Source organism: Melanerpes formicivorus, unplaced genomic scaffold, assembly GCF_026170545.1.
Source record: "Melanerpes formicivorus ecotype bairdi unplaced genomic scaffold, bMelFor1.0.p_v2 SCAF_2, whole genome shotgun sequence".
Lineage (NCBI taxonomy): Eukaryota > Metazoa > Chordata > Aves > Piciformes > Picidae > Melanerpes > Melanerpes formicivorus.
The window spans coordinates 12,871,861-12,887,353 of NW_027142354.1; the positions used below are offsets into that span (position 1 = coordinate 12,871,861).

Below are 15,493 nucleotides of genomic sequence, written 5' to 3' on the forward strand. Positions count from 1 at the left end.
GCAGGAGCAGGGAGGTCATTCTGCCCCTGTACACTGCACTGGTTAGGCTGCACCCTGAGTACTGTGTCCGGTTCTGAGCCCCTCAGTTTAGGAAGGATGTTGACTTGCTGGAGCGTGTCCAGAGAAGGGCAACGAAGTTTGGAACACAAGCCCTATGAGGAGAGGCTGAGGGAGCTGGGGTTGCTTAGCCTGGAGAAGAGGAGACTCAGGGGTGACCTGATTGCTCTCTACAACTACCTTAAGGGAGGTTGTAGACAGGTGGATGTTAGTCTCTTCTCCCAGGCAGGCAGCACCAGAACAAGAGGACACAGTCTCAGGCTGCACCAGGGGAGGTTTAGTCTGGGTGTTAGGAAGAAGTTCTACACAGAGAGAGTGATTGCCCATTGGAATGGGCTGCCTGAGGAGGTGGTGGAGTCACCATCACTGGAGGTGTTCAGGGGAGACTTGATAGGGTGCTTGGTTGCATGGTTTAGTTGATTAGGTGGTGTTAGATGGTAAGTTGGACACAATGATCTTGAAGGTCTCTTCCAACCTGGTCTATTCTATTCTATTCTATTCTATTCTATTCTATTCTATTCTATTCTATTCTATTCTATTCTATTCTATTCCATTCCATTCCATTCCATTCCATTCCATTCCATTCCATTCCATTCCATTCTATTCTACCTCCAGAGGCAGAAAATCCACCAATAACCTTGGTAGCTTAATCACACTTGCTGTTGTGATAGATGCTTACTTTTACTTGAGAAGTGTCTATTCTCAGTTTTTCAGCCATTGTTTCATGTTGAAACTTTTTCTACCAGACTAAAAGGATTTGTTTTTTTCTTGGTGCTTTGCCCCTTATGACTCAAAACATGTTCACTTTTTGTATTGCAATGGAGGGCTAGAGCATTTTTGCTTGTATTAACCATCCTCTTCATGTCAGTTACTGAGAGCAAGGTGCTGCTGCATCAGCCACAATATGAGTGAACCACAGACAAACTGAGATCCAAAACAGGTGTTCCTTAAACCCAGAGCTTCAGTTTGGCCTCTGCCCAAATACAAATGCTGCATCTAGCCAAATATCCTGACGGTTTCAGAACATTAAAAGGTGATTGTACATTTTCAAAGCCAGAACATTGTATAAAAAGGCTTTGTAATTGTCTAGCTCAGGTGTGGGAAGCTTGCAGCCCATTACATGGCTTTTGAGTATGGGACTTCACAATGCACATATGGATACAAATTTTATATTTCATGTTATTTTCATATAATGCTGAGGATTATATCAGCCTGCTACCTTATAACTACACTCAACAGTCTTATTTTGGTTTGATTTGCCCTATTTCCTATGCCAGATTTAGCCTGGCACTCTGGATAGCAAAGGCCATTGTCTGAGGTAAGGTTTAATCGGAGCTCATTGCTGTTTCCATAGGAATACTAACTCATCTCAATGCACTTGTTTGTGATATTTAAAGATAAAAGGAGAGAGGTTATTTCAGTTTGCTTGACAGAATTCACTTGTGTGAGCAATATGTTATATTAATGCATGAACACCCACGCCAGGGATTGTAAATGGCTGTGCAGGCCTTGTAGCCTGTTGCCCAGAATACTTACCCAATTTTCTATGACAGAGAAAAATATCCCTTCTGCACCTTCCCATATCATAGCCTTAATCCCTTTAGTAGCCATTTGCTTTTTCAAGTAATTTCCAGTTCTGGGAGACTGTAAATGTAAACAGAAGTGCATGTTCTGTTTCTGAGACCAAATACTTGACAGTTGAGTAGAAGATCTGTGGCAGTTTTGGATCCATACACTTGCCTACTGTTGCAGCCCCACCTGGGACTTTGTGAGCTGGTACGTGACAAGCTCTGAAAGTTTGATTTCCAGTAAGAGGGGAACATGGAGGACTAACCACTGCTCAATTTGTGTGTGTCCATGTGCCCATGAGAGTGCAAGATGAGGCTAGAAGGAAAAGTGGTACAGAAGTGATGTCTGACTAAGATGGAGGAGACAGGTGCAGATGAGTCTGAGACATGGCATTTTTACCAGCGCATCAATTAGACCTGACGCTGAGTGGATTTAATTGTACTCTGAAGGCAGCCAGCCTGGTTTAAATAGTAGTAATAGCCTGAAGCTATTAGGCATGTTGTTTCTAAGGCTTCCATTGCCAACTGTGCAGCTGTGCTCATGGTGACACCAGCAGATATTTAATATAGATTTACTGTTGGTCATGTTAGGGTATAAATTGTTCAAGCATATCCAAGTCCATGAAATCTCTAAAGATTTACAGACATAAATGGGCAGTTAGGCATGTGCAAACCTGCCTGGTTCTATATCAGGGTCAGTGGGAAAACTAAGTGGGAAAAACTTGTTTCAAGCCAAATACAGATGTTTCAAGCCAAATACACAGCACACCTCTTTCTGGATATGAGTTCACTTGAAGATTTACTTAAATAATCAAGCATTTGGAGGTGTTTTTCTTGTCCACACTTTTATCTCCTGCTGAGCACCCCTTTTCATGATGTGCTGAAACACCTCTCTTGACCTCTCCCCATGTCCCTGCTTTCCCTTCCTACAGGCCCTGTGCCTCCTCTCACTCAGCCCTGTCACTCTCTCTGCACTATACACAGACATATGTCCAGCCCTTTCCTGCTCCCTCTGAAAACCCATCTGTGCTGTGAAACTCTCCACCTACAACTACTACATATTGCTGTTTGGATCCTACTCTTTTCTTGTTTTCTATTAAATCTGTTGGCTTCGGTGGTGTTCCTTCTCCCCATGCAGCTTTTGGCAAGAGTCAGAACCTCTGCATCTGGCCTGGCTATTCAAGGCTAAAGTCTTCCCAGGGAACAAAAGGCTCCTGTTGCTTGCTCAGCAAAATAAAGCATTCTCTGCACTTAAAGCAGCATATTAACAGTATTTCCAGGTTAAACCATGGCTTCTTCCCAGAAAAAGAACATCTTTGTTACTCCTCTGCTTTAAACTCTTGTGCTTCTCTGAGGTGGGGAAAAGACATTTGACAAAACATTCTCCTGGTGATGCTGGAAACTGTTGCTGGTCTTAGGGAAGGGTTCTGCTAGAGGTCAGCTCTGCCGTGTGCTGGACCCTCAGTCCTAACCCAAGGAAACATATTCCCTATGTATGGTTCAGCACTTCCTCAAGAGGCTTTCACTTTTGCTTAGCAATTTTCCAGGAAACGTGAGAGGAAAGAGGGTTTTCATATACATAAAGCACAAAGAACACACTGGTAACAACTTTGTATTTATAGTCAAGGATAATAATCAAGGATTTTGGTGTGGTTTACAAGGTATTCTTTTGCAGTAAGTGCCAATCTTTGTTACTGACTGAAAAACTGGGATTTGTCTGTAGCAGAGTCCCAGATCCTTTGCTGCCACCCCTGTGCCTTCAGAATGTCCTTCCCTCCCTACCTGTGAAACCACTTCACCACTGGTGGAGGGAGAAAAGAAGGGTACTGCACAGAAGGAAATATCTTCTGGAGGGCCACAGATCTCTTGCAGTCAGCATGGTCATGGTCCAGGACTTGGTGGATGCTTAAAACAATTGCATGAAACATTATATTTAGAGTGTTGGTTTTGACTATACAAACCCACAGCATCTAAAAACAAGTACAGCTTCTCCCAGAGACACCTGTATGATGGTTTCTGTGTGGGAAGAAACAGACATAGTGAAAGGGAAGTGAAACATTTTGCCTGAAATGGCATCTTGTGGTGTCAGATCTTAGCAGTGACAAATCTGCGCTGAGCCAAGCCACATTTCACATTTTCTAAATGTGTTCTTAGGCATCTTTGTCATGACTGGAAACAGCACAGCTGAAGCTGTACTTCAGTTCTGTGGGTTTGTCCACTCCAAGTGTTTTCAATAGCTGGTCACTGAGGTCTCTGTTTACCCTGCTTGCTTTATTTATTACTTACCTGGGCAGATTGCTGTGCCTCTGTGAATCCTCATCGATTTTCCCAGGAGTGAAATGTCATTACTGCAACCGGCTGTGTACATCAGGTACATTGAAGAATGGGATAATTAGGGTTCTGTGTCATTAGTGATGCTTCTGATGTGCCTCATAATGCTTTCCTCTCTAGGAGGTGGCGCTGATTATCTGAGTTAGCTGCTCCATTGACTCTTAGCCCTGCACCACTGGAGTCTCACGTAATCTCCCCTGTATTCATCTTCACACAGCTCAGGTGTGGGGATTGAGCACAGAATCATAGAATCAATACGGTTGGAAAAGACCTCAGAAATCATCAAGTCCAACCTATCACCCAACATCTCACGACTAACTAAACCATGGCTCCAAGTGCCACGTCTAATCCTTTTTTGAACACCTCTAGGGATGGTGACTCCACCACCTCCCTGGGCAGCACATTCCAATGGCAAATCACTCTTTCTGTGAAGAACTTTCTCCTCACCTCAAGCCTAAACTTCCCCTGGTGCAATTTGAGACTGTGTCCTCTTGTTCTGGTGCTGGTTGCCTGGGAGAAGAGACCAACCCTCACCTGTCTACAACCTCCTTTCAGGTTATTGTAGACAGCAATAAGGTCTCCCCTGAGTGTCCTCTTCTCCAGGCTAAGCAACCCCAGCTCCCTCAGCCTCTCCTCATAGGGCTTGTGCTCGAGAGCTCTCTCTACATATTGCCCTTCTCTGGACACGTTCAAGTGTCTCAATGTCCTTCTTAAATTGAGAAGCCCAGAACTGGACACAGTACTCAAGGTATGGCCTAACCAGTGCTGTCATAGTACAAGTCATTTCCTGTAGGAGGTCAGATATTGGAGGAGCTTGCACAAAATCATTTAGAAAGTGTGGGTTAACAGGGAATTGAACCCAGGTTTTAAGTGCCTATGACGTACAGAAATGTAAGCCAGGACCCCCTCCTAGGTGAAGAAAACTGGGATGTAGTTTGACAGAGTATGAGGCTTTGGGAAGGGAAATAGAGAGCTTTGGACACTGCAGGTATGATCTTCTGAGTCCTTTCTCAAAATTGCCCTTAAACAGAGTGAAGTATTTTGGTGTCATGCAACTATAGACTGTGATGGAGTTGTTCTGTACTTACAAATTAAGAAAGTTTCTGTTTGGAATATATGTACATTTAACTTTTAAAGAACAATTGCAGCCTGCTGTTCAACCCCACCTAGTATCAATATCTTTCTTGTGCTCATGTGCAGTCAGGGAGACATTGCTTTAATCCTGTACTAAGTGCATCTGATTGTACGCATTTATTAATTTCTATGTGCTAATCTACCTATAAGAAAAAAAAAATATTAAAAATGTATTTTGTAAAGTTCTTTTTTTGGAAGGTCCTGGTGAGTCATTTTCTGTTCAAACAGAAGAGATTTAGGGCATATGTCATATTAAGTTTCTATTTATAGTTAGCTTTCAAGAGTTAATAAATGGTTACCTCTCATACAGCCCTGATGAAGCACCCAAACTCAATGCTGGTTTCCTATATCTGTACCATTGCCTGGTGGCTGCTCAAGTTTCCCACACCAAGTGAAACTCAAAGCAATCAGACAGGATTCAAAAACAGTCTCTTAGCTTTAATCAGCAGAAGACATTTGTATACTTGCTAGGATTTAAGATACTGAAAGAGTGGCGAGGTGTTGGAGCAGGCTGCCCAGGGAGGTGGTAGAGTTGCTGTCCCTGGAGGTGTTCAAGAAGTGTGTAGATGTGGAGCTTCAGGATAAAGTTTAGTGGTCATGGTAGTTGGGTTACATTTAGAATAGAATAGAATAGAATAGAATAGAATAGAATAGAATAGAATAGAATAGAATAGAATAGAATAGAATAGAATAGAATAGAATAGACCAGGTTGGAAGAGACCTTCAAGATCATCACGTCCAACCTATCACCCAACACCACCCAATCAACTAACCCATGTAACCAAGCACCCTGTCAAGTCTCCTCCTGAACACCTCCAGTGACGGCGACTCCACCACCTCCCCAGGCAGCCCATTCCAATGGGCAATCACTCTCTCTGTGTAAAACTTCCTCCTGACCTCCAGCCTGAACTTCCCCTGGACTGGATGGTCTTAAAGGTCTTTTCTAACTTTAATGATTCTGTGAGTCTACCCTGCAGGGATTTTGTCATCATTCCCCATTGTTGGTTGGGTTTAGTCAGACACCTCTAGGCTTTGCAGCTCTGCAGAGCCTCACTTCCAAACCAGGTGTCATGACCCAGTGTCCCAAGACAACCCTGGACAGCAGGAGAGGTCATGCTAAGATTCAAAAATTCCCTTGGAGTAAATAAAAGTGAACTGACATCAAATGGCTGATGAATCGGGTTTGTTAGAGCCAGTGAAAGCTCTTGGTAATGGACCAGAGCTGAAGGAAAATGGGAACATAAAAGGGAGAAGAGAGAGAGAGAGAAGGTATCACCACTCCTTGGATCCAGTGAGGATAAAAATACAAGAACAGTCCCAATTCTTGGTGGTCAGTGTACATTCCTGCAGGGTCTTCTGTGGTAAATACACCATGGACCCTGGAAGTTGTGTCCTTTCAGGGAATCTCCCTTTTATGCAGACAGCTTCTTTTTCACTTGATTGACTTAACCAATGAGCGATAGCATCGTGGCACAGAAGCACAATACTCTGGTCTTCCCTCCCCAGCAGTCTGCCAGTGCTACGCTACATCCTCCAGGTCTCTCTGGGACCTGGGAGGCTTTGAAGACCCACCAGGAGTCCCTGCTTTCTCTCCTTCTCTCCAGGAACACAGTGCTCTCCAGGCAGCTACCCTCCACAGAGAAGCTGAAGAAAACTGGTTGCTTCTCTTGGGTGGCCGCTTCACAGCCCCCAGTTTAGTGCTCCTATGCAACTATATTTCATCAGATGCACATTAACCAATTACCTAAATTGGCACATTAATCAATTGTCATTAACAGATACAGAATCTAGTGGATGAATAAGCTCCTTATTGGTAATTTTTAACCCTTTGTATCAGTGTGATTGTAGCTCTCTGTAACATGTATTAATGCAACATGTCTGTGATAACTTCTATTTTTATAAGCTCTTTATAAGCCACTTATAAATAGAACCTTAATATGAAGTGTGACAGATTTCTAATCTTTAGTCTCTCCTTAGCCCTCCAACTGCTTCCTTTCTGGAAACACAGAATATATCCAGTATGTCCTAGATATTCTCCATTCTTGCTGGTGACTTTAGCTCCCAGCCATTGATTCTCTCCACTTCTTAATCAGTGTAAATAGATCAGTGCTGCAACTGTATTTTTATTTAATGTTTTAGAAGGACAAATAAGATCAAAGGGGTAGGGAGGGGGGGATAAATAGAAAATGTATTTTGTTGCTGATGGGATGCTGTGAGGCTGAGGGTGATTCATGACAATGTAATACAGATGCAAAACTCTGTGTGGTATTTGTGTGGCATCCAGTACTGTACAAATTCACTCCTTCACCAAAGTCAGTGTGTTTATGGTCTTCTTTTCACCACTGGGCAAACACTGTGGCACAAAATGCTCATTTAGGGTTATACAGCAAACCGTTGCCAAAATGGAGGATGGAACCCAAATTTCCTGGGTACCCTTCAAGTGCTCCTTCTGTTCACGTTCTGCTGCCAGGGGAATGATTTTTTAAATGTGAAAATAAAGTTGTTTTTTTTCATTTGTAAGGAGGAAACTATAGAATTTTAGAGAAGGGGAATCTTTATGAGTCTATATCGGGGTTTTTTAGGTTGTTTACTTCTATGGGGAAAAAGCCTGTGCATCAGCAGCTCAAGTGGTATGGAACATTTGGAATGCTTGTTCACCTCAACATGTGTCATTTACATTTTGTCAAGTCTGTTCCCTCCACCATCCCCTGTGTTTTCACTTTGACTTGAAAGGAAGTAAAGCCCTGTAGTTACTTTTCACCCTTTCCTTACATTCAGCTATGAATGTTATAATAATTAATGTTGCCAGGCAATTAATATATGGACATGCATTTGCAGACAAGCACATCTGCTGTGTTTTTCACAAACCATAGGGAACATCAGGTGCAGGACTTGTAGGATTTAAAGCACAGCTAAAATAATAGCTGCAGATTGTGATCTAACATAGCACTTTCTCAAACAGAGATCCCTCCCTTTTTTTTTTTTCCTCATTAAAACTTTTGCTGTTACATCACTGATAAATCACAACCCTTTGCTCTTTTCTAAATTTTATTGAAAGTTTTGCTTTCCTCCCCATTATAGCCATCCTCATTACAGTTATTTTTGCTTTTCAGAAACATATATTCAATATTATAGGCTTGGAGTTCTTTTGTTTTCTCCCTGAAGAGGTAAAGCCCTGGGGGATTTAAGTATCTACTTGATAGGCTCGCACAATCCTAATCAGCCTATAATGGAGCTAATGGCTGTTTGTCATCCTTGGAGATATAAATTTCCTGGTGATGTCTGCTGCAGTCAGTGCATGAAGTATGCTCTGACTGCCAGCAAGGTCTAATAACCGGGAGAAGGGCAGCCAGCTTCATTAGTGAGAGTGAGAGCGTGCCGACTGCTTTTCTGGAGAACTGTGCATTTTTGAATACCGAGAGGGGAAAAATGGATAATGCTGGTAAGTGAAATAAAACAGATCTGCATCCTTAGCGGAGCTACGGGATTTGTTTCTATCCTGTCTCACTTGCTGCAGGAGATGTGTTTCTTTAGCCTTTGTGGCTTCTTCCTTTTTGGTGTCCTCTATTAGAGCAAATTTCTATGTGTAAAATGTGACATACTTAAGTTGTTAACCCTTTCGTAGTCTGCTTTTTTTCTGGTTTAAGTCTGTATTTCCTGGAAATGTGAGCCTAAAACTGTGACACGGGATCTGCCTTTTTAAGGTTTGCAGTGTTATTTCAGAAGCTGTATGCAGGAAATGTGGCAGGATATACTGACACAGTATATATGCATATAATTCAGTTGGAAATATCACTCACGGATTGCAATAGATGTGGATGGGTAACGAGTAAAGTAGGCAATGCATCTCTCTCGTATGTCTTGTTTAAAGCTGTCTCTGTAGTCTCCTTATAATGTCTTGCTCTGTTTTATATTTAGTACACAACACATTGAATATATTTGCACTTTTTGTTGTTTTCTTTGATGTTCCAAGTTTAGATCATGCATTTTCATGACAAAGAATGCACTTTGTGGTTTCTAAGGAGGCACACACAATACCTACGTTGCGCCAGTTCATTATTTGCATTTCCTATTTGCATTACTTTGTAGCATTAAGCAGAGCAAGAAGAGAGCTGTTTGGGTTAGATATTTTGCACATTGCTTTGACTGCTGTAAAACTTGAAAATGTCAATGTCTTACTGATCTGTCAGTTTTAGTACAATACATATTAGGACACAGAATCTGCAGTAGACTCAGTGCCCTTTGAAACCTGCTCAAATCATCAGATTTGTCTAATGTTGACCTTAAAAGTGCTGATCACCTCTAGAGTGTGTGAAAAAAATGTATTCTGCAGTAGATATCAGTGATGATCCTATATATATATATATATAGCTTAAATGTTGTGGGTTCTTGTAAGTGGGTTGTTTTGTTTTAATAATAGCAAAACTCTTGCTTATGTCTGCTGAGCTGTCCAGGTCAATCTCATCTCAAGTGTATTGCTATCGACTAAAGCAATGTACAGATTAAAGGGTCCTGCTGCTTTTATGTCTGTAAAGTACAAGATGACAAATAATAGTAATAAACAAGTTTTTTGTCCAGAAATGAGAACATTGGCATAATGGAAAAATTACATTTCTGGTACCCATGAACTTAAAAATTGACATTGTGAAATAAACATGAATAGGAATACTCTTTGCACTCAATATTTTGGCTAGCTTTCAAGAAACCTTAACATAATAAAAGATGATGACTTGTGTTTAATATTCCATGATGAGGCAGAATTTTCTGGTCAGAGGGGAAGAATTCCTGTTCTCTGGTACGGTAGCCTGTGGCCGTGAGATACCCTGGCAGGCAGTGCTAATTCCTCTAGGTTTTTACACTCCTCAGCCTGAACAACTAATACTGTTGAAGTCTTGACAGAGCTATCACTAATCCAGGCATAAGAATCTGTTCTGGAATGAGTCACATTTATTTTAAAAGCCAGTTTTGGAGGGGTGAAGAGGAAAGTTAGTGTCTGAAAGATAAAAAAAATGTGGAGGTGAAAATAAGTAAGGCTTTGCTCTCTGCACAACTTTTCCAACTACTTTCAAAGCTTCTTATAACATGTTTGCTGAATAACTCCAGAATTAAATTTTTTTCATGCTGAAACAGTGGCTCATACTCAGTACCTTTTAGAAACCAGTTGAAATTAGATACAATAATTCTTTTAAAAGGAGAATTAAAAGCTAGTTGTAGAAATACCCTGAAACCAACCCAGCAACAGATGGAATTAAGCTTTAGTGAGGACAGCTCAACAGAAAGTAAGGCCATGCTGCAGCTTCTACTGTGGTTACCAGTGAGTTTCTTGTTGCCTGAGTCAGGCTGGTCCAAACCTCCAGCAAGCTTCCGTCCTATTTGTAGTGTGGGCACACTTCCTTCTCCAGGCAGCTCTACCAATAGTACAGCCACTTCCATGCTTTGAGCACCGCAGAGAACACTTCCATTTCCAAAGACCCTACAGGGAGCTAGGTAAACACAGCTGGATCTGCAGAGATATTTTTAGGGCTCTTAATCCCTAATTGCAACCAAATGGAGTCGGGTGCCAGCACGGGTACTGTGCATCTGAACATCTCTCTAGATCTGCTCTGTGCCCTCTGACTGCTACAGGGATGCAAGCACACCTTTGAAAACCCAGGCAGTATAATCTGGGCACTTAGAAGATCAAAGAGACAGGAGCAGGAAATTTGCAACCATAAAACTAGCTGCCTAATTAATTTGCTCTTTTGCAGCTTGCCAATTGAAATGTAAACATGGTGATGTATACAAACTGGATACCTGCCTGAATTCTTCCTGGAGAGATGCTAATTCTGGCAATACAGAGCTGCAGAATATTAGCACATCTGCAGGTTTCAGCCACCGAGTGTTAGAAATAACAAGTTGGTTATCAGTGTCAGTGAATCAGGCCTTTGTTATTAAATTCATCATGCTTTCAAAGAGACTTTCAAAGTCAGACTATGGATAATTGTTGGTGAAAACTCCATCTTCTGCTCTCCATAACAGAAACATCTCTGTAATTCATCACTCTTCTTCTGTGCCATCATCAAAACAATTTTATGGCCCAAATTGTTATTTAAAAAGCTCAGTGTTGCTATTAGGTTACCTGTGTGCACCTTTTAGCTGTTTCAGCCTGTGCTATTTTGTGGCTTTAAGGAACAATATTTTAATTTCAATAGTTCTTTCCTTTAAATGTTAGATTGCTTATTTTTAATCTGTGTACTGAGACAGCTCTACATAATCATTGTCTCATGTGTTCTTTTAAAAGCCTTTCCTGGAATAACAATCAAATCTTCATCCATTTGTGTATGGCACATCAGGACAGTTCTAGTTGTAATTTTTTTTTGCCTATTTTGGCATCAGCTGTTTGTAATGGGCTGGCTGCAGGTATTGAGCCACAAGGCTGACTGCAACTATGGACAAGAGAGGACAGTCAGCAGCCCTCCATCACATTCTGGGCTCTGGCTTTGCTGCAGAGGTCTGCTTTGAACCAGACGCATCAAGCCTGGTGACAGAAATGACATAATAAAACTTGTTTTAAAGAACCAAGGAAGAGCTGGAAATAACTCATGGGGGGGAAAAGTGAATATGAAAGTAACAAGAAACTTGCAGTAGCAGGAAGAGAGAAGCTGCATAAACAGGCATGTTCCCAAGTGGTGCTTTTTAGAGGGGATTTCACATAAGAAGGAGTGAGATTAGCATCATCCCTTCCCCTAGACTCCTAGTCAGCCATGCAGACATGCATCTCACCTTAAAGTGGATAGCTCTCACAAGTGCATTCATACTCAAGGAGCATGCCCACACAAGGTGCCAAAAGTGTGTGTGTGGGAAGGATCTCATCAGGGTGAATGGCACCATAGTGAGGTGGCGAGTTGTGCATACTATACTATGGGAGGACCTATTTCATGTTTCTTGGGGATTTATATGACTTCTTTGCACTTGGAATATAATTTCAGCAGTAACGAGCTAGCTGTAGTTAATCGTTACCCTAAATTATGTAGGTTTTATAGCTGTGACAGCAGGTTATGCCTTCCAATAAATAGTTTGTTTTAAAGGGGCTGGGTGTCTTGTATATTGAATATCCTATTTCTGAGGAGTATCCAAGTAGCACAACTTCATATTTGTCCAGTAGTGAAACTTGGAGCTTTCCATTGAAGCAAAAGTATTTAATTTGAGGCTTGAAATGTCATGGGGCAGGAAAAATAACAAGTGTCAATTTTTGACTTCTTCTGCATGATATCACCTGTCACAGGAAGGATAAAAGACACAGAAAGTTATCTGTTAATGGTAATTCCCTTGCTTTTTAAGTAACTGGTCATGCCTTCATAACCGTCATTGCCTTTCAGTAAGTCCATAGGACTTATTTAGCAGCCTTTAAATTTAAGAGTGCTGGGATTGAATGCTGGTTAAGGATTTGACATTTGTAGTCTCTTACCTGAATTCAAGGCAAACTGGGTGCATTTGTTTTTTAAATGTAGGGGAGAAATACATTCACATGTTTAGAAAAGCAAGCTGGGAAGTGGGCTTGATCCTGGCTTTCTCATCAACTCACCAGTGCCCAAAAACCTGTAATGTGGCTCAGCTGATATGTGTGAAGAGTTAGGCTACACACCAATCTATCAGTGTGGTGTAAGGTTCACTTGTTGCCCTTAAAGGGCTGTGAAATTCTTTGGCCATCTAAGCTTAATATGGGCTCAGTTGTCCTTATCAATTTGGAAACCTACTGAAACTATACCACTTGAAATGGAGACAATGGCACTGGAACACCAGGATTGTCAGCTCTTGGGACACAATGCCTAGTCCAAACTCCACCATCAAAATCAATTGCATCCTGCTGGTAACTCTGTTTTGATCTTTGGTGATACTTTGCCCATGTTCTCCCCAACAGTGTGAAGGTACTTTTGGAAAGAACAGTATCTCCTTTCTCTCCATCCTACTTTTATGTGTAAGTTTAGTCATGGGCCTTGCAAAATCTGGCTATCAGTGATGCCACTTGGACTTTAAGTTGGTTTGTATGTCACGTTCTATATATGACAAAGGGATTTCCACATAGGCAATAAAACACAAAGCACTAATCAACTCTTTTATACTGTATTATGTATCTTTATGTGTCTCCTATTTGCAGTCATGGCCTGAGTTGAACCAAATGCTATAGCATGTCATAGGTTACTGTTAGAATGTTGAATTTTTTCTTGTTGTAATTTTAGAATGGTAATCATGGCTTATGCCTCTTTACCCAGAAGCTGGAATGGTGTGCTTATAAGGCCATGATCTTGGAAAATACTTCTATGAGGATTAAATTTCCTTGTGATGTTGCTGCTTCCAATATTATTTTCAAGTCTGTAAGCATGTAGTCTGGAATAATTCTACAGGACCTTGCACTGGAAGTAGCAAAATACCATGTAGGACTAAAACAATGATGCATTTTCTAATGCAGTGATGGTTCAAGCTGTGGCTGCACTGTGCTGACACGCTCTCATGGTATTTTAAGCAACTCTTCCAGTGACTACAATACTTCTTACAAAGAAGTGCCATGAACTCTGTCTGTTTTGGAGAGATAGCATAATACAGATTTTATTTTCTAATAAGTTTTGGTACTGTTTTCTATAAAAAGCTAGCAAGCATCAGACCATCAGGTGCTGAATTTGTGCCTTATATTTACATTGTACTGGTTGTGTATTCTTTGACCCTTGTTCTGGGTGCTAAGTCATCACTGCCACCAATGATGAAGGAGCAGCAAGTGTTGTGTATCGAAGCAGAAACCCAAATTTGACAGTTATTGCTTCCCCACACACTTTTATCAAGGACTAGACCGTAGTGGCTGGAGCTATCCATTTTGACAGCATGAGGGAGCAGTCTGGTGGAGGAAAGGTTGTATCAAGAGAGGCCCCGGTGCAAAGTGCTCTGGGAAAAGCAGCCTGCTCTCTGGGGGCTTCAAACACCTCAAACTGAGGGGGCTGGAACTGATCTGCTAGGGAAAAGGCAAGATCCTATGACCAAATAGCAGGTGGCTGATAATAAGGATCTAGTCTGCTGCTGCTTAATCATCATGCATTGTCTCTAGCTGTGAGTGTTTTGTTGCTTAATTGTGGGGTGACTTGCAGGGGTATTGCTGTGGGCACTAAAAGTAGACTCCAGGAAATTTTACAAAAACTTCCCACACCCCCACTCCCATCTCACTGTTCCAACATTTTTTAATATTTTCACCTAAAAAGTGTATGAGACTTGTTCCTAAAGTATAATTGGAAAACTTAAGTAGCTCGGGACTGTAAGAATACCTAGCAGTCTTCTTCCAGCAGACAGAAGTACATCCTAAATAAAGCAGCTGAGCTGTTCTCTAATTGCTCCTTCTGGAGCATGGGAGCTCCAGGGCCAAAGCAGGCATCTTCAAATGGTGCCCTGTGGAGAGGCAGTGTCAGAGGATTTGTCACCTGGATTTGTTCTCCCACACCCAAGGAGCCATGTGTGTTTGGCTCTGAGCGCAGCTCAGCACTAGAGGGGATGTCCCATTTGCTGTTGGAGGTGCCAGAATAAAGAAGTAGCCATGTTCATTTCAATAAAACTGCATTTCCCAACCCCCCCCTTCAGATACTGGGAGATGGAAGCTAATGTGATTTGTACTGACACCAGTAAAAAAGCATCCTCTCCAAGCACCTTGTGGGGGCAGTGGTATCAGCAGTAGGACTTCTCACAAGCAATAGAAGTAGGGATGATGTTTATGGATGGCTTCTTTGCTCCCTGAGGAGATAAACTCAACCCAGATTTGACCAGGAATGCAGTATTGAGTTGCTGGGAACATATGGCTCAAATAATGGACTTGAGTGCAGAATTACATCCAATTTTCAAATAAAACAAAAGGAGAAGCTCAACTAGCCAGGGCCAAATATTTGCTTAATCTTAAATTGCTTGGCACCACCTTTCCTTTAAGATAACTATCAAAAATTACTGTGATTACTTATTTCCCAACTAACTGTATGCTAAAATCCCTTCAGATGTATTTCTGAGGAGCAACAAAATATTTCTGTCTCTGTAGAGAAGTAGACACAATGGGAGACAATCCCAGAAGCAATCTTTTCCTCCGTGGCTTCACCATGACTAATGGAAGCCTTGCACACTGTAACTCAAACACAAATATGACAGCAGCTGGTATTTCCACGGGAAACAAAGTTGTGATCAATTCATCCTAGCTCTAGCTCCTGCTGACTCACAATCCCCTTCTGTCTTTCTCACTGGGACTTGCCTTGGTCCAAAAACCAAGGGGTATTTCATTATGGAGCTTTGCATGGTAACCATGTGGAGAGATAAACTGAGAATGGAATGGAATGGAATGGAATGGAATGGAATAGACCAGACCAGGTTGGAAGAGACCTTCAAGATCATCGCGTCCAACC

At 41.7% G+C, this 15,493-nt stretch overlaps 1 protein-coding gene across 4 annotated transcripts in view; it reads left to right on the forward strand.

Moving 5' to 3' along the window:
• PHACTR2 (phosphatase and actin regulator 2) overlaps positions 1-15,493 on the forward strand; it is a 157,165-nt gene that overhangs the window by 28,522 nt on the left and 113,150 nt on the right. The window contains exon 1 of one of the 4 annotated variants that reach the window (XM_068150953.1): positions 8,505-8,532. The exons of the other annotated variants lie outside the window; for them this stretch is intronic. Within the exon in view, the coding sequence (XP_068007054.1) occupies positions 8,520-8,532 (13 nt within the window). The 5' untranslated portion in view covers positions 8,505-8,519. Of the gene's footprint in view, positions 1-8,504; positions 8,533-15,493 lie in introns of those variants that run through there. 4 annotated transcript variants of the gene reach the window in all.